Source organism: Schistocerca cancellata, chromosome 2 (genome assembly GCF_023864275.1).
Source record: "Schistocerca cancellata isolate TAMUIC-IGC-003103 chromosome 2, iqSchCanc2.1, whole genome shotgun sequence".
NCBI classification, from domain to species: domain Eukaryota; kingdom Metazoa; phylum Arthropoda; class Insecta; order Orthoptera; family Acrididae; genus Schistocerca; species Schistocerca cancellata.
The window spans coordinates 698,009,760-698,033,521 of NC_064627.1; the positions used below are offsets into that span (position 1 = coordinate 698,009,760).

The following is a 23,762-nucleotide window of genomic DNA, read 5'->3' on the forward strand; positions in this document are numbered from 1 at the left end:
GTACTAATTCAGATTGGGATGCCTTTTCCTCGGCTGCCATCCCAACCACTCCACCACACAGCGCCATTGATGAGCCTATATGGAGTTCGACCAATGCCACCCTTTCAGCAGGTGCTTCAGTGATTCCTTCTTCATCAGGTTCTATTCAATGGGAGACTGTCCCTAGGTTTACTCGAAAAATTTCTGTGGCTATTAAAGACCGCTGTTGGACCCTTCAACACTACAAAAGGCATCCATGTCTCAACCATCTCCTGGCCTTTAAATGGCTTTGTGCCCAGACACACTATATTCTTAAATAGCAGAAACAGATTTGTCAATATGCCACTGTCATAGGACCACATACTCCCTTTTCACAGGTACAGACAAAAATCATGGATATTTTTGGCCACTGTCCTCATACAGGTGTTCCAGGAATTTCCCTGAATGTTGTTATCTGCATCAGCACGGAATCTACCACTGAGCATTTGCCCAGGCCTCAGCATTGGTCCACTATTCACCTGTGTTCTCTCTTCTCCAATATCATCTGGATCTACTCCCTTTACCTTTCATTCTCTGGAGGCTTATAACGCTGCATTTGGCAATGGAGATTTCACCAGTGCCCTAGCTCTCGTCCCCAATATGGCTCCTGTACGAGGCGAGATGCACAACCAAATGCTCTAACACTTATCGGTGGCTAACCATCATGTACTTGCCCTTTTTAACCATATCTGGAGTGAGGGGGAATTCCCCAGCGATGAAAAGCATCATAATTCCAGTTTTGAAACTGGGTAAACTGCTGCATCAGCTGAACAGTTATTGTCTGATCAGTTTAACCAATGTCCTCTGCAAGTAACTTGAACATATGGCGAGTTGAAGGCTGTATTATATCCTTGAACCTCAGGACTTCTTGGCCTTGACCCAGAGTGGTTTTTACTGAGACTGCTCTACTGCAGGTAATTTAGTCCATCTGGATTCTGCTATCCCAATGGCTTTTGCACAACATAAACACCTTGTTGCAGTATTCTTCATTGCATAGAGCTTATGGTACCACATGATGCCACCACATCTTGCCACCTTACATGAGTGGGGATTTCATAGCTTGCTCAAAATTTTTATCTAAAACTTTCTTTCATGTCACACTTTCCAGGTACAGGTTGGCACTTCCTGTAGTACCTCCCAGCTGCTGGAGAATGGGGTTCTGTAGGATTCTGTTTGGAGTGTCCCTCTCTCTTTAGTGGCTGTCAATGGAATGGTGGCAGCTGCAGGGCCTTCAGTGTCCCCTTCTGTGTGTGATGATGATTTTTGCATTCATTTTTCTTTGTCCACAATGGGCGTTAGTGAATGCAGACTGCAGGGAGTAATACACCAAGCACAATCTTGGGCTGTCACCCATAGCTTCCATTTTTTGGCTGCCAAGACTGTGTTATGCATTTCTGTCTTCTCCATACAGTCCATCCCCATCTGGATCTATACGTTGATGCCCAGTTGCTCAATGTGGTGGACTCACATTCTTTTTTTGGGACTGATTTTTGATGCCTGGTTGACTGGCTTCCCCATCTTCGGCATGTTGCTTGCACCTCAATGATCTTTGATGCCTTGGTAACACCATCTGCTCTACTCTGATATGGCTCTATACAACATTGGTCCAGTTCTGTCGAGGTTACGGAAGTTTCACATATCACATCATCTGTGATATTACAGATGCTGGACCCGATACACCATTGTTGGGTTTGATGGTCAACTGGTGCTTTTGGGACAAGCCCTGCGATCAACCTCCTAGCAAAGACAGGGGTTGCATCATTGTGGGTTCCATGCCACCAGTTGATTGCTTATGTGTTAAGCATCGACTGCTCTCCAGAACACCCAAGTTACCGTATCCTCTTCCCAGATAAAAAAAATGTTCAAATGTGTGTGAAATGTATGGGACTTAACTGCTAAGGTCATCAGTCCCTAAGCTTACAGACTACTTAACCTAAATTATCCTAAGGACAAACACACCCATGCCCAAGGGAGGACTCGAATCTCCGTCAGGACGAGCCGCACAGCCCATGACTGCAGCGCCTTAGACCGCTCGGTTTCCAGATACAGCAAACCACCTCCTGTAATGGTGGCCCAGGTATGGGCTTATGATTGCCATCTGCATCCAGTCCCTTTTTTCTGAACTCCAACTTCCTCCCCCGCCCCTCCCCCCCCCCCCCCCAACCACCACCACCACCAGCACCTCTTCTCTGGGCCCACTCTCTTACACCCCTGTGGTGCATCCCCTGTACTGACCTATCACAAGGTCATCCTGAGGCCTTCCGCCACCAGTTCTTCTCCATTCTTGGCATTTTTCGGGGTTCAGAAGTAGCCTGAACTGATGGCTCAACAGTTGTTAGTCACACTGGCTTTGCTTACATTCATGCGGGGTGTAATCCTTGCTGTATAGCTGCAGTGTTTTTGCTGCAGAGTAGATAGCTATCTCTCATGCGCTTGAGCATATCCATTGCTGCACCTATGAGTCTTTCCTCACTTGTAACGACTTGTGGAGCAGGTTACAAGCTTTTGACCAGTGCTACGCTCACCATCCTTTGATCATGACTATCCAGGATTCCCTTTTTGTTTTGTTTTTGAACAATGTGGATGCTTTATCTGGGTCCTAGGTCACATTGGGGTCCCAGGAAATGAACTCGTAGACTGACTGGACAAATTGGCTACTAGCAAGCTGCTTCTTGAGATCAGTATTCTGGAATCAGATCTTGATTGGTATGACACCATTTGAAATACAGAATGGAATACTCTGACTTTGCTGAACAAACTACAGGTGATAAAGGAGCCCACAAATTCATGGAGGTCCTCCATGCAAGCATCTCCCAAGGACTCCGTGGTCCTTCGCCAGCTCCACATTGACCGTACTTGGCTGACTCACAGTCATCTCCTCCGTCGTGAGAATCAACGCTTTATTAGTGTAGGGGGTACCTGTTTGATTGTGGTTCACATTTTGCTGGACTGTTCTCACCTAGCTGCCTTGTGGCAGACTCTTAAATCTTCCTGACTTGTTACTCCTGGTGTTAGCCTCCCTCTAAGGGAGGGCACCTCAGCCTTGACGGTCCACTGAGGGTTTGGCGTATGCCCCTGAATGGGCAGTGGCTGTCTAGGCTTGTTGGTCTACTCCAGCCCTCACTCTTCTCCTCCCCCCCCCCCCTCTCCCCCTCACACACACACACACACACACACACACACACACACACACACACACACACCATCTCACATGTTCTGTTTGATACAGTGTTCTTCCTCTGTTTTCCTGTGCTTCTCTTGCTCTGCTTGTGTCCCTAATCTTTTTCTGGGTATTATTGGGAGGGATGCTTCTGGTAAGAGGCAGGGGGCATGTCCCCCCTCACACTTTTTGCCTTTGGGGGCCTGTAGCTGCTCCCTGGGTGGGGCACCTCACCCACCTTCCTTTCACCTGTTTTCTTTTTCCTTGCTCCTTCTGTAGGTTTTGTTGACATTGGGTAGACTTTGGGATTTTCTTTCCTTGGGTTTCAGGCACTGGGCCCTCCTTTGGTGTGTAGTTTTTTTACTTGCCTGTTCCAGGTTGGAGGAACTGATGACCTCGAAATTTGGTCCCTTTAACCATTAAACCAACCAACCAGAAACTGTTGCTTTGGTGAAAGTTGGTTGCAGCACGCATTACAATGCAGGAGTTTTGAGAACTACATCTTCCACAATTTCCAGAACCCTAAGAAGGTACAGGGAAACTGGATGGAGGCTGTGCAAAGAAACCATTATCAGACCCAAGAGTGACTACTATGTACAATTTCCCATTCTCTGCAACTGTCACACTGCTGCCATTGAAACAATAAATGAATTCCTCCAAGTTCAAGGGAGTTAGTGAGAGAGTCATCCAAAGAAGACAGGAAGAAGCCAGTTCTCAATTCAGAAGACCTGCTACAGACGCATAACTCACTGGACCTGACTCCATTTCGCAAGGGCATATCCCAGCTGGAGAGGACAACAGTGAGTGTTCATCAATGTGTTACGATTCGGCCTGCGATCACCAGATTGTGGAGAGAGGGTGTGGGCCTGGAGAAAGATATGCCTGATGCATATTCCCATCCAGCCTTTTCAGGGTGGTTTTCTTATGGTGTAGACAATAATCAGTATGATTGCAAGGACAGATTTGGTTTATGTGGTGCATGGGAGCCTTACAGTGTACCAGTATGTGGAGAAAATATAAATATAACTCATGACAATGCATGTCCACATGTGAGAATTATGCTAGAGTTTTTTGATGAAGCGGAGATTCACATTATGGCTTGGCCTGATCTGAATTCTATTGAGCATGTATGGGACCAGCTGGTGAGAAGGGCCCATCAGTACTATTCAGAGATCTTACGGGGCCTGCAGGAGGTGCTCCGGGGCCTGCAGGAGGTGCTCCTAAAAGATTGGGAGATAATTCCTCAAGAGGACATTGCAGATCAACCAAGAGGATGCCTGAAAGGTTATGTGCTGTGATTTTTCAAGAGGAGGTAATACATGCTTTTGAAGATGCAAAGATAAGCCAGCGAAATGAAGTTTGAAGTGTAGATAGCCAAAACAGAAATATATTACTTCGTGAACACCCCCAAAATTGACTTGGAGTTTGAATCCATTCATGTTATTTCTGCATCTCGTACTTAATGTGTTTACAGTTGTTCAATTTTTCCACTAGTAAACACCTAAATGTGACTGTACCATAATATTTTATCAGGAAATAGTAGATTAGTGACATAAAAGTGATAGAAGTTAAAACAACAATATTATGAAAAGGAAAGTTGCTACTCACCATATAGCGGATGTGCAGCTAGGCACAACAAAAAGACTGTCACAATTAAGCTTTCGACCAATAAGGTCTTTGTCAAAAATAGATGACAGACACATGCACACACTCTCACAACTGCAACTCACACAAGAGACTGCAGTCTCTGGCAGCTGAAGCCACAGTGCGAGCAGCAGCACCCGATGAGAGTGGCAACTGAAAGTTAAAATAACCAATTTAAAATAAAAAATAAGAAATTTGAAGTGTTACATTTTTGTGCTGATAGGTTTATCTCTGTGATGATGATTTTCTCACCTTCATGTCACGATTCATCAGACCAGCCATCATACGTGAAATTTTGCAGGATGAATTGATGGACATATACCTCCAACATCACATTTGCATTTCACCATCATGAACCATGGACCTTGCCGTTGGTGGGGAGGCTTGCGTGCCTCAACGATACAGGTAGCCGTTCCGTAGGTGCAACCACAACGGAGGGGTATCTGTTGAGAGGCCAGACAAACTTGAGGTTCCTGAAGAGGGGCAGCAGCCTTTTCAGTAGTTGCAGGGGCAACAGTCTGGATGATTGACTGATCTGGCCTTGTAACACTAACCAAAACGGCCTTGCTGTTGTGGTACTGTGAACGGCTGAAAGCAAGGGGAAACTACAGATGTAATTTTTCCTGGGGGCATGCACCTTTACTGTATGATTAAATGATGATGGCGTCCTCTTGGGTAAAATATTCCGGAGGTAAAATAGTCCCCCATTCGGATCTCCGGGTGGGGACTACTCAGGAGGACGTCATTATCAAGAGAAAGAAAACTGGTGTTCTACAGATCGGAGCGTGGAATGTCAGATCCCTTAATCGGGCAGTTAGGTTAGAAAATTTAAAAAGGTGAAATTGATAGGTTAAAGTTAGATATAGTGGGAATTAGTGAAGTTCGGTGGCAGGAGGAACAAGACTTTTGGTCAGGTGAATACAGGGTTATAAATACAAAATCAAATAGGGGTAATGAATAAAAAAATAGAAGTGCGGGTATGCTACTACAAACAGCATAGTGAACGCATTATTGTGGCAAAGATAGACACGAAGCCCACGCCTACTACAGTAGTACAAGTTTATATGCCATCTAGCTCTGCAGATGATGAAGAAATTGAAGAAATGTATGACGAAATAAAAGAAATTATTCAGGTAGTGAAGGGAGACGACAATTTAATAGCCATGGGTGACTGGAATTCGAGAGTAGGAAAAGGAAGAGAACGAAACATAGTAAGTGAATATGGATTGGGGCTATGAAATAAAAGAGGAAGCCGCCTGGTAGAATTTTGCACAGAGCATAACTTAATCATAGCTAACACTTGGTTCAAGAATCATAAAAGAAGATTGTATACATGGAAGAACCCTGGAGATACTAGAAAGTTTCAGATAGATTATATGATGGTAAGACAGAGATTTAGGAACCAGGTTTTAAATTGTAAGACATTTCCAGGGGCAGATGTGGACTCTGACCACAATCTATTGGTTATGAACTGTAGATTAAAACTGAAGAAACTGCAAAAAGGTGGGAATTAAGGTGATGGGACCTGAATAAACTGAAAGAACCAGAAATTGTACAGAGTTTCAGGGAGAACATAAGAGAACAATTGACAGAAATGGGGAAAGAAATACAGTAGAAGAAGAATGGGTAGCTTTGAGGCATGAAATAGTGAATGCAGCAGAGGATCAAGTAGGTAAAAAGACGAGGGCTAGTAGAAATCCTTGGGTAACAGAAAAAATATTGAATTTAATTGATGAAAGGAGAAAATACAAAAATGCAGTAAGTGAAGCAGGCGAAAAGGAATACAAACGTCTCAAAAATGAGATCGACAGGAAGTGCAAAATGGCTAAGCAGGGATGGCTAGAGGACAAATGTAAGGATGTAGAGGCTTATCTCATGAGGGGTAAGGTAGATACTGCCTACAGGAAAATTAAAGAGACCTTTGGAGAAAAGAGAACCACTTGCATGAATATCAAGAGCTCAGATGGGAACCCAGTTCTAAGCAAAGAAGGGAAAGCAGAAAGGTGGAAGGAGTATATAGAGGGTCTATACAGTGGCGATGTTCTTGAGGACAATATTATGGAAATGGAAGAGGAGGTAGATGAAGATGAAATGGGAGATAAGATACTGCGTGAGGAGTTTGACAGAGCACTGAAAGACCTGAGTCGAAACAAGGCCCCGGGAGTAGACAACATTCCATTAGAACTACTGACAGCTTTGGGAGAGCCAATCCTGACAAAACTCTACCATCTGGTGAGCAAGATGTATGAGGCAGGCGAAATTCCTTCAGACTTCAAGAAGAATGTAATAATTCCAATCCCAAAGAAAGCAGGTGTTGACAGGTGTGAAAATTACTGAACTATCAGTTTAATAAGTCACAGCTGCAAAATACTAACGCAAATTCTTTACAGACGAATGGAAAAACTGGTAGAAGCCGACCTCGGGGAAGATCAGTTTGGATTCCGTAGAAATGTTGGAACACGTGAGGCAATACTGATCCTACGACTTACCTTAGAAGAAAGATTAAGGAAAGGCAAACCTACGTTTCTAGCATTTGTAGACTTAGAGAAAGCTTTTGACAATGTTGACTGGAATACTCTCTATCAAATTCTGAAGGTGGCAGGGGTAAAATACAGGGAGTGTAAGGCTATTTATAATTTGTACAGAAAGCAGATGACAGTTACAAAAGTCTAGGGACATGAAAGGGAAACAGTGGTTGGGAAGGGAGTGAGACAGGGTTGTAGCCTCTCCCCGATGCTATTCAATCGGTATATTGAGCAAGCAGTAAAGGAAACAAAAGAAAAATTCGGAGTACATATTAAAATCCATGGAGAAGAAATAAAAACTTTGAGGTTCGCCGATGACATTGTAATTCTGTCAGAGACAGCAAAGGGCTTCGAAGAGCAGTTGAATGGAATGGACAGTGTCTTGAAAGGAGGGTATAAGATGAACATCAACAAAAGTAAAACGAGGATAATGGAATGTAGTCGAATTAAGTCAGGTGATGCTGAGGGAATCAGATTAGGAAATTACACACTTTAAGTAGTAAAGGAGTTTTGCTATTTGGGGAGCAAAATAACTGATGATGGTTGAAGTAGAGAGGATATAAAATGTAGATGGCAATGGAAAGGAAAGCGTTTCTGAAGAAGAGAAATTTGTTAACATCAAGTACAGATCAAAGTGTCAGGAAGTTATTTCTGAAAGTATTTGTGTGGAGTGTAGCCATGTATGGAAGGGAAACATGGACAATAAATAGTTTAGACAAGAAGAGAATAGAAGCTTTCGAAGCTGTGGTGCTACAGAAGAATGCTGAAGATTAGATGGGTAGATCACATAACTAATGAGGAGCTACTGAAGAGAATTGGGGAGAAGAGAAATCTGTGGCGCAACTGGACTAGAAGAAGGGATCGGTTGGCAGGACATGTTCTGAGGCATCAAGGGATCACCAATTTAGTACTGGAGGGCAGCATGGAGGGTTAAAATCGTAGAGGAAGACCAAGAGATGAATACACTAAGCAGATTCAGAAGGATGTAGGCTGCAGTAGGTATTGGGAGATGAAAAAGCTTGCACAAGATATATTAGCATGGAGAGCTGCATCAGACCAGTCTCAGGACTGAAGACGACAACAACAACAACAACAACAACAACAACAACAACATCATCATCAGAAATCATCATTGGTGATGTTCGGGGGTATCTCTGCTGCGATCATCCTTACTGCTGGGACAACAGTCCCTCTTTCACCGGCCGTCTCCAGCAGCAATCAATCAATGATTGCCAGGAAAGTCATTCCCTTTTTACTTTGATTTTATTATCTTTCATATCTTTCTCTGATATTGGCAATACTATTCGATTTTTACTTATATTGACCTCTACTCAATCTGTGTAGAAGTGTGTTGTTTATTATATTACTGTTGCACACTTCACGCACCCAATTTTACACCAACTTTTATTTTTCACTTTAACTCTTAACATTGTCTTTGTTCTGTACATCACTGCCCTGCTACTTTTCATACACAATGATAGAACAGTCATACAGCTATTAATTCTCATTAGGAACATTTGTTCTCCAAACAAAAGGCAATTGATCTTGTACTCTATTCCCTTAATTCCCTATAAAACCAACAAATCAGTCATTGTTACTTTTGATTTTAACTATTATTATTACTACCTCTGTTACTAGTATTCTTACAGTTGTTGAGTATTCTCATTATTTCATTCCAACTTCACACACATTCCTTACAATCACACATTGGAAAAATTCAGACTGCTATGGTAGACGAAGTGAAAGTAAGATTGGGAGAGGGGCCATAGGAAGGAAAGCATGAGTATCTTTGCATTTAGCAATCAAGAATTCCAGAAACTTTATGATATATAGTTTACAAAACAAAACTGTTCACATGGAAAATGGTGAAGTCCTACATCAGGCATTCTTGGTGTGTGCACTACCTGTGGCAACACTTCCCCTTGTGTTGGGTTATAGCGGCAATATATTGTAATACCAGCGTGATACACTACTCACAACATTGGAAATTAATTCCAAGTAAATGTTATACACAGAAGGATAGGATCTAGATGTACATCTGCATCTACATGGATACTATTCAAATCACATTTAAGTGCCTGGCAGAGGGTTCATCAAACCACATTCACAGTTCTCTCTTATTCCGGTCTAATATAGCACACGGAAAGAACGAACACCTTTACCTTTCCATGTGAGCTCTGATTTCCTGTACTTTATTATGGTGATGGTTTCTCCCTTTCTAGGTCAGCATCAACAAAATATTTTCGCATTTGGAGGAGAAAGTTAGTGATTGAAATTTCATGAAATGATTCTGCCTCAGCGAGAAACCCCTTTGTTTCTTCAGATGACTTCACTAGTTGATGAAAGACAGTGTCATCTGCAAACAACCTAAGATGACTGCTCAGATTGTCTCCCAAATCATTTATATAGATAAGGAATAGCAAACACTACCTTAGGGAATGCCAGAAATCACTTCTATTTTACTCAATGACTTTCTGTCAGTTACTACAAACTGTGACCTCTGACACAAAATCATGAATCTAGTCATGTAACTGGGACGATATTCTATAAGCATGCAACTTCTCTACAAGCCACTTGTATAGTACAGTATCAAAAGCCTTCCAGAAATCCAGAATCAATTTGAAATCTCTTGTCAATAGCCTTCTGCAATTCATGCGAGTAAAGAGCCGCCTGTGTTTCACAAGAACAATGTTTTCTAAATCCATGCTGACTGTGTGTCAATAGACCATTTTTTCAAGGTAATTCATAATGTTCGAACACAGTATATGTTCCAAAATCCTGCTGCATATTGACATTAATGATATGAGCCTGTAATTTAGTAGATTACTCCTATTACCTTTGTTGAATATTGGTGGGGTCTGTGAAACTTTCCAGTCTTTGTGTACAGATCTTTTGTTGAGAGAATGGCTGTATATGATTGTTAAAATGGAGCTATTGTAGCAGCATACTCTGAAAGGAACCTAACTAGCAGACAATCTGGACCAGAAGACTTGGCCTTTGTGAAGTGATTTAAGTTGCTTCACTACACTGAGGATATTTACTTCCACGTTGCTCATGTAGGCAGGTGTTCTTGATTCGAATTCTGGATTATTTACTTCATCTTCTTTGGTGAAGGGATTTTAGAAGGCTTTGTTTAGTAACTCTGCTTTGGCAGCACTGTCTTCAGTAGTATCTCCATTGCTATCATGCAGAGAAAATATTTATTGTCTCTTGCCACTAGCATACTTCGCATATGACCAGAGTGCTGGTCTCTTTGGATTTTCTGCCAGGTTTAAAGATAACGTTTCATTGTGGAAACTATCATAAGCATCTCATATTGAAGTCTGTGCTAAATTTTGAGCTCTGTAAAAGATTGCCAATGTTGGAGATTTTGCTTTTGTTTAAATTTGGCATATTTCTTTCGTTGTTTCTGCAACAGTGTTTTGACCCGTTTTGTGTACCAAGGAGGATCAGCTCCATCGTTTGTTAATTTATTTGGTATAAATCTCTCAGTTGCTGCCGATACTATTTCTTTGAATTCAAGCCACATCTGGTCTACACTTACATTGTTAATTTGGAAGGAGTGGAGATTGTCTCTCAGGGAGGCCTCAAGTGAATTTTTATCTGCTTTTTTGAACAGGTCTTTAAGTGGCAATTACCCATAAGACATTTTATGCCTACACACTAAAAGGCCATTTTATTTCCCAAATGAAATGTAGTTTTTCTTGCATAACTGGCACCTACTTCCTCACCTTAAATATTTAGATCCTTGTCTACATGTTCTTTAAACAGTTGTAGTTGTGTACATATTAACTTTTCATAATTTTTGTTACTGAACTTTTTTGCTCACTGATTGGTCATTTGCTGCTCCACTCAAAGAATTAAAAAAAAAGTGTATATCATTTTGTTTACTGTGTTACATTCATAACCTTTTAGAAAATATTCTTCTGTCCATTCTTAGTGAAATATTCAGTGTCAGTTACTGTTTTACTTCGTTATCCCCACAATTTCAGGCAAATATGATGGTCAACAAGAATTGAATGAACTGTGTAGAGTACATGAATCTTTGAAAGTAAAGTATTCATCTACGCTGTTTGATTCACGCAGTGTACTACTTGGCCTACCTGCTTGTAATAGCTATGCAATTGATGCATCTGGCAGTACTGGAGATGAAAATATCCTTCGTACTCCTTCTAACTTCAAGACAAGAGCCCTTTTTTATCGCGATAGTGAATCTTGTGAAGGTATTGAGACTCAGGTAAGCTTATATTTGGTATGGCTCATACATTTACAAAGATTTTATATTCTGTGAAGTAGTGTATGAATTAAAAAAATAAAAAAGTTAGGAAAGAACAGACTCACAAATGGAAAAAAGCATTACATTTAGGAACCAATAACAAAATTTGGAAGAAAATGAGGCCATGAAAGGGTCTTAAGTAGTCAGTTTGTTTTTAACCTCTCACATAGGATACCTTGTATTCATATTTATTTTTAATCTCTTATTAACATCGGAATGTGTTTCTTAGTGCATTGAGCCTTTACTTTTTTCTGATGGTTAATTTTATTTTATTATATTATTATTATTATTATTATTATTATTTTTTTAAGAGTGTCTGGGCTAAGAAATATTTTTCTCAGTTGAGGTTCATGTGAATGTTTTTTAGAGCTGCTAACCTTGAAAATACTTTCCTCATTTGAGATTCATACATCTCCATATCAAAAGCTAGTTTCTCTGGTGATGCTCATTTCACTCTGTGTAAGGCTCACCAACAAACATGATTACCTACATGAATAAATTTTGTTACTCTTTGGTGGATTAATTGCAAGATAGAACATTTGTTCACCTTGCGACTCTACTTGTTCTTCTATTGCCATGGGAATCAATTGCAGTCAAGCTGCAGCTCAAAAAATGTTCCCTTTTGTGCTTCTGCCATCCTAACCTTTTTTTTCCCTCTATATTTTGTGAGACTAATTTCCATCAAGCAGAATGTTGGTCAGTGAGTTATTGCTGATGAGCCTCCATAATAGTTTTAATGATGCACCTTATTGTTAATATAGTTTTAATGATGTATTTATATAATAATTACTCTAAATTTTATTTTATTATTTTTCTTAGGTCTCAGAGTTTCTGTCATCACTCTTTTGGGTATTGGAATCCAAGCGTCTGGAGCGAAGTCGTGAAAAAATTGATCGGGTGTCTCTTCTGTTGGCTCCCTTTGAAAAAAAAGATTTTGTAGGCTTGGACCTAGAATCACGAAGTAGCCGTAAGCGATGTGTTGGCAGGATGACAAAGCACCTTGGAGACTTGTCACTTCAAGCAGGAATGCTAGGAGATGCTCTTAGCTACTACAGTTCTGCTGCTGACATTTTGCGCTCAGTAAATGATTGGTTATGGCTGGCTGGAGCTTTTGAAGGCTTGTGTGCTGCATCCGTGGTTGTACTATATCCTGATTTATCACGAAGTGTTCCATTACAACGAAATGCATCACTACAAGAGGGCAGCCCTGGCAAACAAAGGTATGAACTGGTATATATTTAATACTACTGAATATAATTTTTCATTTATTACTATCATTTTAATCTCTTGATTTTCAAATAGTCTAGTTAATAAGTAACAGTTATATTCGAATAAAGCTAGCTGCAGTTTCTACACTCCAGTTGTGAAATTGCAGACAGGCACCTTAGTTCACCACTGTGGTTTTGTGTGTGTGTGTGTGTGTGTGTGTGTGTGTGTGTGTGTGTGTGTTTTACTATCTTCTTTTGCTGTTCTCTGTGGATCTCGTTTTACTTCGCATTCATATATATATATATATATATATATATATATATATATATATAATCTCTAAAAAGAAAGATGATGAGACTTACCAAACAAAAGCGCTGGCAGGTCGATAGACACACAAACAAACACAAACATACACACAAAATTCAATCTTTCGCAACCAACGGTTGCCTCATCAGGAAAGAGGGAAGGAGAGGGAAAGACGAAAGGATTTGGGTTTTAAGGGAGAGGGTAAGGAGTCATTCCAATCCCGGGAGCGGAAAGACTTACCTTAGGGGGGAAAAAAGGACAGGTATACACTCGCACACGCACACATATCCATCCGCATATACACAGACACAAGCAGACATTTGTAAAGTCTGTTGCTTGATATATATTTTTCTCACGTGGAATGTTTCCCTCTATTATATTTATATATAAGATGATGTGACTTACCAAACGAAAACGCTGGCACATCGATAGACACACAAACATACACAAAAAATTCTAGCTTTCGCAACCAGCGGTTGCTTCGTCAGGAAAGAGGGAAGGAGAGGGAAAGACGAAAGGATGTGGGTTTTAAGGGAGAGGGTAAGGAGTCATTCCAATCCCGGGAGCGGAAAGACTTACCTTAGGGGGAAAAAAGGACGGGTATACACTTGCGCGCGCGCACACACACACACACATATCCATCCACACATATACAGACACAAGCAGACACATACAGAGGCAAAGAGTTTGGGCAGAGATGTCAGTCTGATATGTCTGCTTGTGTCTGTATATGTGTGGATGGATATGTGTGTGTGTGTGTGTGTGTGTGTGTGTGTGTGTGTGTGTGTGTGTGTGTGCGCGCGCGAGTGTATACCCGTCCTTTTTTCACCCTAAGGTAAGTCTTTCCGCTCCCGGGATTGGAATGACTCCTTACCCTCTCCCTTAAAACCCAAATCCTTTCATCTGTAATAATTGTGTTGACCAATTCAAATTCACCTACACAGGTCAGAATATGGCTACCCCTGATCATTTGCAATGACAACTAAAAATATGCCCATTTGATGTAAGGCTGTTTTCCAGTATACACTTTGTTCCTCTAGGGTAGCTGCCCATTGATCACCCAGTATATTGTGACTTTTTGCGAGGGGCTGAGTGTGGGGGTACTGTCAGGTCTAGGTCTTCTAGCAATATCTTCCTCAATACATGTACATAAGAAAACAAATAATTTGGAATATGAAGTATACACAACACTATGGACAATACATGGTTGTAAATGTTGAAACTTTATTACTAAAGTTGACGCCACCTACCCAATCAGGACAGTAATAAGCTAAGTACTAATTGAAACATTTATTTTTGTATTTTGTCACTGCAGTGCTATGTGAACACTTTGACCCCCCCCCCCCCCCCCCCCCCACCCTTTTTTTTTTTTTTTAACTTTTAGCATTGATAATTTACGAACACATGTACAAAAAATGTATTGTGATCAAAACAATGAAATAAATATGCCGAACTTACCAGCTTGAACAAGTGACTTTAAACAGGACGTAGCTAATAGAGGCATGTTTCAAGATGTATTGGACAATAGTCTACCAAAACAGTTAAATGACATCAAATTTTCAGACAGTAGCATTTTAGATTCTAGTCCAGACCATGTGAAACAACTACAGTCGCATGTAAGAAAGACAATGCTGAGTGAAAAACCCAAACAGTTAAGTTTACAAGACATTTTTACTGCACTAATTTCGTCAATGAAAAAAAAAAGAAAAACTTGAAAAAAATTAGAATATGAAGTGATAGATGTATGTTCTCTATGTACAGAAACAGTTTTTGAAGTCTCAGAAATAATGATACCAAGTCAAGAACTAATAGCTATGTCAGTGTACCACTCTTGTTAGCAATAACACAGAATTGTTCATAGAACATCTCAAGAAAAAAAAAGAAAAAAGATAATGCTCTTAAAATACAAAAATTGCAGAGTTCTGATATTTAGTGATATTAATGTAGATATTAGGTATAAGACCAAACATGTGAAGCATGTATTAGACGTATTAAGATCATTTAACTTCTAATGTCTAACTGACAAACCCACTAGGCTCAGTCCTGCTTAGGTAATATAATATGCAACTTTCAGCCAAATAAAACTGAATTTGTTACTGTAAACCTCAGGATATCAGATCATGCAGATCAAGCTCAGGCACTCCCTAAACAATAAAACAGACAGTCCTTTGACTGAACTGGGAAGAGTAATCAGGCCAGTCAGTGAACATAAATTGAATCAATAAAAAACCAATCTTTAGTTTAATGGCCTCTTTTGTTATGCACAATTGGATGACCATTAATTGTAATAAATTTTCATGGGTAAAAAAAAATTATTGGCTGGGTCTAGTGGTAGTATTAAAGAAAAAATACTCATCTTGTTTTTTGTTGATCTCCTTCAATCCATTGCTTGAGTTTCTTCTGTCTGGAACTCAGATTCTCTTGTAGGTGTTGACATGTTTCGTGAGTAATGTAGATGACAAACTGATTTGTATGTAATTTTCATATTTAATAATCCTAGATGCCTTGCTGCCATCAATTACAATATTCACTCAGCGAAATACATTCCCTTTGTACACAACTTGAATTTACAATTTGTTCAATAACTGAGCACAACAGAAAAACTTTACATCCATCCCTCCTTCCTTCCTTCCTTCCAGAAAAAACACAACACAACTTGCACACAGTTAACGTCATTCCAAAGTACATCGGTAAAGATATAGTCATACTAAGATCGAAATGTAGAACATTAAATCGAAAATAATTTACAGAAAATGAAATACACTCAGAAAAAAATTAGATTTTTGTTAGATGTAATTATGCTGTTGAATTTTGTACAAATAGTAATTAGCAATATTGAAGAAAAGAATACTTATACTATGACAAAAAACTCTAAAGAAAATATTAATGCATTAGGGGTAACAAGAGAAACACTACAACTCAACAATAGGTAATTTTAACTTGAATGCAGAAAATAATAAGATAAATGACTTGTTCTCTTATACACTTAACATCCTAAAGTTAATCAATCTTTGAAAAGTTAATACTATTTTGAAAACAATCTTTTCTGCTACTTTCATCATAACTGTAAAATATGATACCATTTGCAATATTGTAGATTAAGATACCAATTTCACTACCAAAAAATGCGATTCCATATCTCAGAAGCAAGTCCTCTGTGCCTTTTTGGCACTACCATGGCTTTCAATACTATTTTACATCGTTAATAGTTCATGAAATACTGTGTGCAGCAGAGACACTGCTTAAATGTCAAAGCATTTGATAAAGTTCTACGTGCTAAGCGCTGCTCAGTTCCAGGATACTAGTGTGTGTGTGTGTGTGTGTGTGTGTGTGTGTGTGTGTGTGTGTGTGTGTGTGTAGTAGTAGTAGTAGTAGTAGTAGTAGTAGTAGTAGTTCAAATATAAGTCTGGTATGCTAACATGACACAACTACAATTGGGGATACCACATGGTAAAATATCTCACATAACTAAAAGTTCTTTATGAAAATTTTAAGTTAAAGTCCAGTTGAGGATACCATGTAGTATGTTTAAACACACAGCTAAGTTCACTATCAATGTGGTTCAACTCATACATAAAAAAAGAAATCTACCGCCACAACCAGAATCGTCAACCAAATGCTACACCAAGGAATCTCCCAGACTTCCTAAAAATTACTATTGTAAAACCTATCCAGAAGAAAGGTGATAAGGCATCTCATAATAACTATTGTCCCGTGTCACTCATGCGACTCATATCAAAAATTATAGAATATTGTGTGCACAAACAGATGAACCAGCATACTGACCAAAATAATCTATGTAGCTCCTCACAATACAGGATTTGTATAAAAAGTAATGAGAGCTTGTAAATCAAAATTTATTGTAGATATCGCTACAACCACTTAGTACGCTTCCGTGTATGACCCTCGAGAGTCAACAACCCGCTGCATGCCAGATTTCCATGCTTCAGACACTGCAGTGAACGCTGAGTTTGGGATGGCCTTCAAAGCCCTTGTGATGGCTTGGACCTCCTCCAGGGTCCCATGACGGTGTCCTTTCAGGGACATTTTTAGTTTGGGGAATGAAAAAAGTGTATGTCGTGGCCACATCGGAACTGAAGGGGAGCCAGGGAAACATTGGAATCCCTTACTTGGCAAGGTAGCTGGCCACCATGAAGCATGTGTGACTCGGCACATTGTCATGATGCGGCTTCCAATTGTCAGTGATGGCTGGCCTCACACGATGGACCCTGGCCTTCAGTCTCTTGACCACTTCACAGTAAAAAGCACCGTTGACAGTTTGGCCTTGGAGCACAAACTCATGATGAACCACACCCCTGACGTCAAAAAACACAATCAGCATGGCTTTCACCTTCAACTTGCTCATGCGAGCCTTTGTTGGACTTGAGGATGCTGTGGTGTTCCATTTGGCACTCATGCACTTTGTCTCTGGGTTGTACTGAAACACCAAGGTTTTGTATCCAGTGATAACATTATCTAAACATTCCAGATCAGCCTTCTTCAAGGCTCTGGAGGTCGTTTTGGCAGGTGTCCGCACGTGCTTGCTTTTGAACGCCTAACAATCTTTGGCACCATCTTGACACATATCTTCATCAACAATTCTTTGGTGATGATGTTGTGCACTGTCATTTTATCAAGTCTGAGATCATCTGCTATCATCCTGACACTCATCTGACAGTCGGTGTTCAATAAAACATGCACACAGTTGACGTTTTTGTCAGTTTTGCTGGTTGACGGGCATCCAGATTGGTCCCCGCCCACAACGCTGTCCCTGCCCACTTCAAAGCTCTTCACCCAACTGAAAACGTGGGCTTTTGACGGGCAATCATCGCCGTAGGCTTGCCTGTACATATCCAGTGTTTTTGTACCCGACTATTCTAGTTTCGCCCAAAACTTGATGGTGTAACATTGCTCGATCATGTGCTGCATGTTGTTCCACGACCAACGACTTTGCAACGTGTCCACTAAACAAGCGATGCTGCCAAGACAAGTTTTCAGCCAGACATCCCCCACCACCAGTCCACCCCCGGGCAAGCGCGCGCTGTGAAGTACAGCCGTGTCAACAAAAAATAGTCTCATTACTTTTTATACAAACCTTGTATGGTTCCAGATCTTATCTTTCCACTGTCAAAACAGTTGAGACTGTCAACACAAAAATATATGAGGGTTGGAACTTTAACAGTGGTAACTTTATTTTTAGCTCGTACAAAATAGATTTGTGTTTCAAAGTTTTACTGACCTTCAAAGTAGTCACCAATATTGTGTATAATCCGTTGCTAGCAATGTGAAAGTCGTAGGATACTCATAGAGCAGTGCCAGTTGTGTTGACAGTTCGAGTGGCGCGGTCTATTGCCCGACTAATTTGTAGCAGTTCTGAAGCGAATGCCGTGAAGTGTTTCCTTCAGTTTAGAAATAGAGTTTAACTCAAGAGGGCTTAAGTCAGGGGAGGGCATTAGGTGGTATAGCACTTGGCAGCCTCATCAGTCAAACAAGCAGTTTGCTCTGTACAAGTTTGAGCATTGTCCTGCAAAATGATTGTCAGCTCCTGTGTCATCACTTCTGTCTCTATGCTGTTCATTTTTGGAACACAACCTACAGCAACCCCCCCCCCCCCCCCCCCCCAACTATTGGGGATGCCCATCCCTACTTCTAAGCCAGAGAAGCGTAAGTCTTCTTCGGCTTCTCTTGCTAGGAAGGAGTCCCTTGGGTCACTCCCTTCCCAGGTTTCTGCTAGTGGAAAAGGAAAAGAAGACACCTGCCAGTGGCTGAAGAGCTCAAAAGCAGCTGCTCGTAGGGCTTCACACTCATCATGGAGACTGAGCCAGTAAAGTCCTCTCAGCCAGGGAAACCCAAGGAGCAGTGAGAGAAATCCAAAAAGAAGACCCCTAAGACCAAGGAAATTGCAGTGGCACCCACACCACTGCTACCTACAAGCTGTGTGTCTGAGGATGGGGTGGAGATTCTGGCGTCTGCTGAGGACCTACATCTCGCCAGACCCTAAGATACAATGGATATAGGCTGCTCAGGCAAAAAGTCGGTGGCCACAGGTGACTGAGGTGTAAACTGCCTCATTGAATGTTCCATGCCTTCCCAGTCTCACAATGATGTCATCCACCAGTGGAATTGCGGCGGTTTTTTCCACCACCTGGCTGAGCTACGGCAACTGTTAAGCTTTACACCTGCTACCTGCATTGCCCTCCAGAAAACCTGGTTCCCGGCAATGCAGACCCCTGCCCTCGGTGGCTGTAAGGGATATTATAGGAACCACAGCAACTATAATTGAGTGTCAGGTGGAGTTTGCATTTATGTCCTAAACTCGGACTGTAGTGAACCTGTGCCCCCTTCAAACCCCTCTTGAAACTGTGGCTGTCAGAATAAGAATGGTGCAGGAAATTGTCTGCAATGTATGTCTTCTTCCAGATGGTGCAGTACCCCTGAATGTATTAACTGCACTGATTGATAAACTCCCTAAGCCTTTCATACTTTTGGGAGATTTTAATGCCCATAACCCCTTGTGGGGTGGCACCATCCTTACTGGTCGAGGTAGAGATGTTGAAACTTTACTGTCTCAGTTCGACCTCTGCCTCTCAAATACTGGGGCCACTACACATGTCAGTGTGGCTCGTGGTACCTACTCAGCCATTGATTTACCAATTTGCAGCCCAGGACTTCTCCCATCTATCCACTGGAGAGCACATGACGACCTGTGTGATAGTGACCACTTCCCCATATTCCTACCACTGCCCCAGCACGAGGCCCATAGACATCTGCCCAGATGGACTTTAAACAAGGCGGACTGGGAAACTTTCACCTCTGCTGTCACCGTTGAATCTCCCCCACATGGTAACATCGATGTGGTGATTGAGCAGGTGACTACAACAGTTGTTTCTGGGCAGAAAATGCAATCCCTTGCTCTTTAGGGTTCCCAAGGCATAAGGCAGTCCCTTGGTTGCCAGAAGTGGTTGAAGCAATTAACGAGCATCGGGGAACTTTACAGCAGCATAAGCGGCACCCTTTCCTGGAGCACCTTGTGGCCTTTAAACGACTCCGTACTCACGTTCACCAACTTATCAAACAACAGAAGCAGGAGTGTTGGGAGAGATACGTCTCAACCATTGGGTGCCATAAGTCATCTTCCCAACTTTGGGCATAGATCAAACATGTTTTTGGTTACCAGACCACAACAGGTGTTCCCGGTGTTACCATAAATGGCGTGTTATCTACTGACACATATGCGATTGCTGAGCAGTTAGCTGAGCACTTTGCTCGAACCTCTGAATCAGAGAATTACCCCCAGCCTTTTGCACTCTCAAACAACGGCTGGAAGGGAACGTCCTCTCATTCACTAAATGATACAGTGGATCCTATGACACCCCATTTACAGAGTGGGTGCTCCTCAGTGCCCTTGCACATTGCCCTGACACAGCTCCTGGGCCTGATCGGATTTACAGCCAGATGATTAAACATCTCTCATCTGACTACAAGTGACATCTCCTCGTCATCTTCAACCAGATCTGGTGCGATGGTGTCTTTCCATTGCAATGGTGGTAGAACACCATTATTCTGGTGCTCAAACCCGCTAAGAACCCTCGTGATGTGGATGGCTATCGGCCCATAAGCCTCACCAATTTTCTTTGTAAACTACTGGAATGTATGGTATGTCAGCGGTTGAGTCATGTGGCCTACTGGCTCCATGTCAGGGTGGCTTCTGCCAGTGTTGTTCTACCACTGATAATTTTGTGCCCTCGAGTCTGCCATCCAAACAGCCTTTTCCCGACAGCAATGCCTAGTTGCCATCTTTTTTTACTTATGTAAAGCATATGACACGACCTGGCGACATCATATCCTTACCGCATTGTATGAGTGGGGTCTCTGGGGTTCACTCCTGATTTTTATCCAAAACTTCCTGTCACTCCGTACTTTCCGTGTCCAAGTTGGTACCTCCCATAGTTCCATCCATATCTAGGAGAATGGAGTTCCTCAGGGACTGTATTGAGTGTCTCTATTTTTAGTGGCCATTAACAGTCTAGCAGCACCTGTCAGGCCCTCCATCTCACCTTTTATGTTTGCAGACGACTTCCACATCTTGTACTGTTGCTCCAGTAGTGGTGTTGCTGAGCATCGCCTACAGGCTGCCATCCACAAGGCGCAGTCATGGGCTCTAGCCCACGGCTTCCAATTTTCAGCCACAAAGTCGTACTGTTCATCCAGAGTTAGAACTTTACCTTCATGATGATCCACACACTGTGGTAGAGACATATTGATTGTTAGGATTGGTTTCTGACGCTCGATTGACTTGGCTTCCTCATCTTCATCAGCTTGAGCAGAAGTGCTTGCAGCACCTCAATTCCCTCTGTTGCCTGAGCAATACCAATTGGGGTGCAGATCTCTCTATGCTGCTTCGGCTCTACAGAGCCCTTGTGCAATCCCAAATTGACTGCGGGAGTGTGGTTTATGGTTCAGCAGCACCCTCAGCATAATAAATCCCTGTGCACCACTGCGGGGTTCGACTAGTGACAGGACCTTTTAGGACAAGACCAGTGACCAGTGTACTGGTGGAGGCTGGTGTCCCTCCATTGCAGATCAGACGTGCACAACTGCTGGCCAATTACGCAGCACACATTCATTAGTTCTCCTGAACATCCGAATTACCGTCTACTTTTCCTGCCCATGGCAGTCCATTTCCCGCGTTGGTGATCCAGGTTGGAGCTGATGATTGCGGTTCACGTGCGGTCCCTTCTCTCTGAACTGGAATCCTACCCTTTACCCCCTCTACTTGGGGTGCGTTCAAGTACCGTATTTACTTGAATCTAAGCCGCACTTTTTTTCCGGTTTTTGTAATCCAAAAAACCGCCTGCGGCTTAGAATCGAGTGCAAAGCAAGCGGAGGTTCTGGAAAATGTTGGTAGGTGCCGCCACATCTAACTTCTGCTGTCGAATATATGTAGCGCTACACAAGAATGCTTTGTGGGCACAAAGATAAATACTGGCGCCAAAACTTTTTTTCTCCGCCCCTTGTTTCGGCCACTGCATTTTCTTACATTATCCAACGAAGTAAATACAAATTCCGTATTGTTCATCTTCGAATGTAGCAGAATTTCAATGTACTACGAAAATCCGACTGGCAAGACTGTTAGGGATGTTTGTCAATATGGCCAACTCTTAGGGATGTTTGTCAATATGGCCAACTCTATGTTCAGAGTTTTTTCCTACCTGTGAGAAGAGATGGTTGCTAATAGGAACCTGATGAAATGTGAAGCACATGCAGTATTCTCTTCACCATAAGAATAATACGAAAATAAACATTTTGCCATGTATTATTCCGTGTTTGCTGCTATCTCATTTAAATCCTGCATGCCTAATAAACTACGAAACTAGAGTGAAACAACAGCAAACGCGGAAGAATATACGTATCGTGTCATTTTTATATTCGTATTATTCTTATGCCTAATAGTGATATAGTCAGAAATGAAGCACGGCAACTGACTCGATTTTAAATGTAAGATGACTAATTTCTGTGTAGAATTTGTTGTACTAAATAAGCAGCCGCAAAGATTTTCAAACGGAGAAAAATTTGCGCCTAACTCTCATTCAGAACATGTTCTATCATACGCAGTCTATTATTTGGTTCTTGTTGGTTATCAAATAAAGCAGCAGTGTAAGTAACAACAAATAGCAGTCTCATGCCATTTTTTTTTTTTTATTTAAAAAAAAAGCGGCGGTAGCGCGCATAGAGCAAGTCATGCCGCGAGCGGCGACAGGCCGTAAATACGCACTATCAGAATGCGACAAACAATGCATGACACAGTACAGTAATGCATTTTCGGCCTAGAGTGACGTAAACACCTATAACAAAGAAAACGGCACTTATCAGATCAAAGCAAAATAAGCAATTGATTCAAACCAGACGAAGCACGTGAAAAAGGAAGGGTACCCATATAAATACGGACGGAGCGCCTGACGCATAGCAATGGCTACCTGGTAAAGCTTAACTGCTAAGCTTACGACTCGAACCAAACTACTGTAGCTGTATCGTCTTTCATTCGACCTAAATTGTATCTCATATTACAATGGACCAACTTTGTTTCGATTTGGAGGTGCGGCCTAAAACTTTTCTCTTCCCTTGAATTTCGAGTCTCAAATTTCAGGTGCGGCTTAGATTCGGGAAATATTTTTTTCCTTTATTTCGAGTCTCATTTTTCAGGTGCGGCTTAGATTCGAGTGCGGCTTAGATTCGAGTAAATACGGTATGCCTCCATGGTGTACACCTCAGTTGCAGCTTCCTCGGGACCTTTCATGTGGCCCTAAGGACCTTCACAGTCTCATCGCTAAGTCACCTTTGCCAGTTTTAGAACATTTAAATGTTGAAATATCCCTGGTGGATTTGTTATATGCACAGCATCCTATGATTAGTCCACATTTGAAGCTGCTGGACTCTCCTGACCAACCCATTCTGCTTTTACTTCATCTCTACTGACAACGCAACACTCCCGTCATCCTTTTATGCTGGCAGGTCTGCATTAGTGGTTGATTCTGTGTTACATAGGGGTGTTCTGATAGTGTATCTGAGCTAAAGTTCAGAGGCATGTTATGTGTGTCAAGTGTGTTTTCATTAACCAAGTTTT

At 41.7% G+C, this 23,762-nt stretch overlaps 1 protein-coding gene across 2 annotated transcripts in view; it reads left to right on the forward strand.

Annotated features, from left to right (window-relative positions):
• LOC126162475 (protein brunelleschi) overlaps positions 1–23,762 on the forward strand; it is a 272,584-nt gene that overhangs the window by 62,458 nt on the left and 186,364 nt on the right. For both annotated transcript variants that reach the window (XM_049919012.1, XM_049919011.1), the window contains exons 5-6: positions 11,340–11,584; positions 12,443–12,843. In XM_049919012.1, the coding sequence (XP_049774969.1) occupies positions 11,340–11,584; positions 12,443–12,843 (646 nt within the window). The remainder of the gene's footprint in view (positions 1–11,339; positions 11,585–12,442; positions 12,844–23,762) is intronic.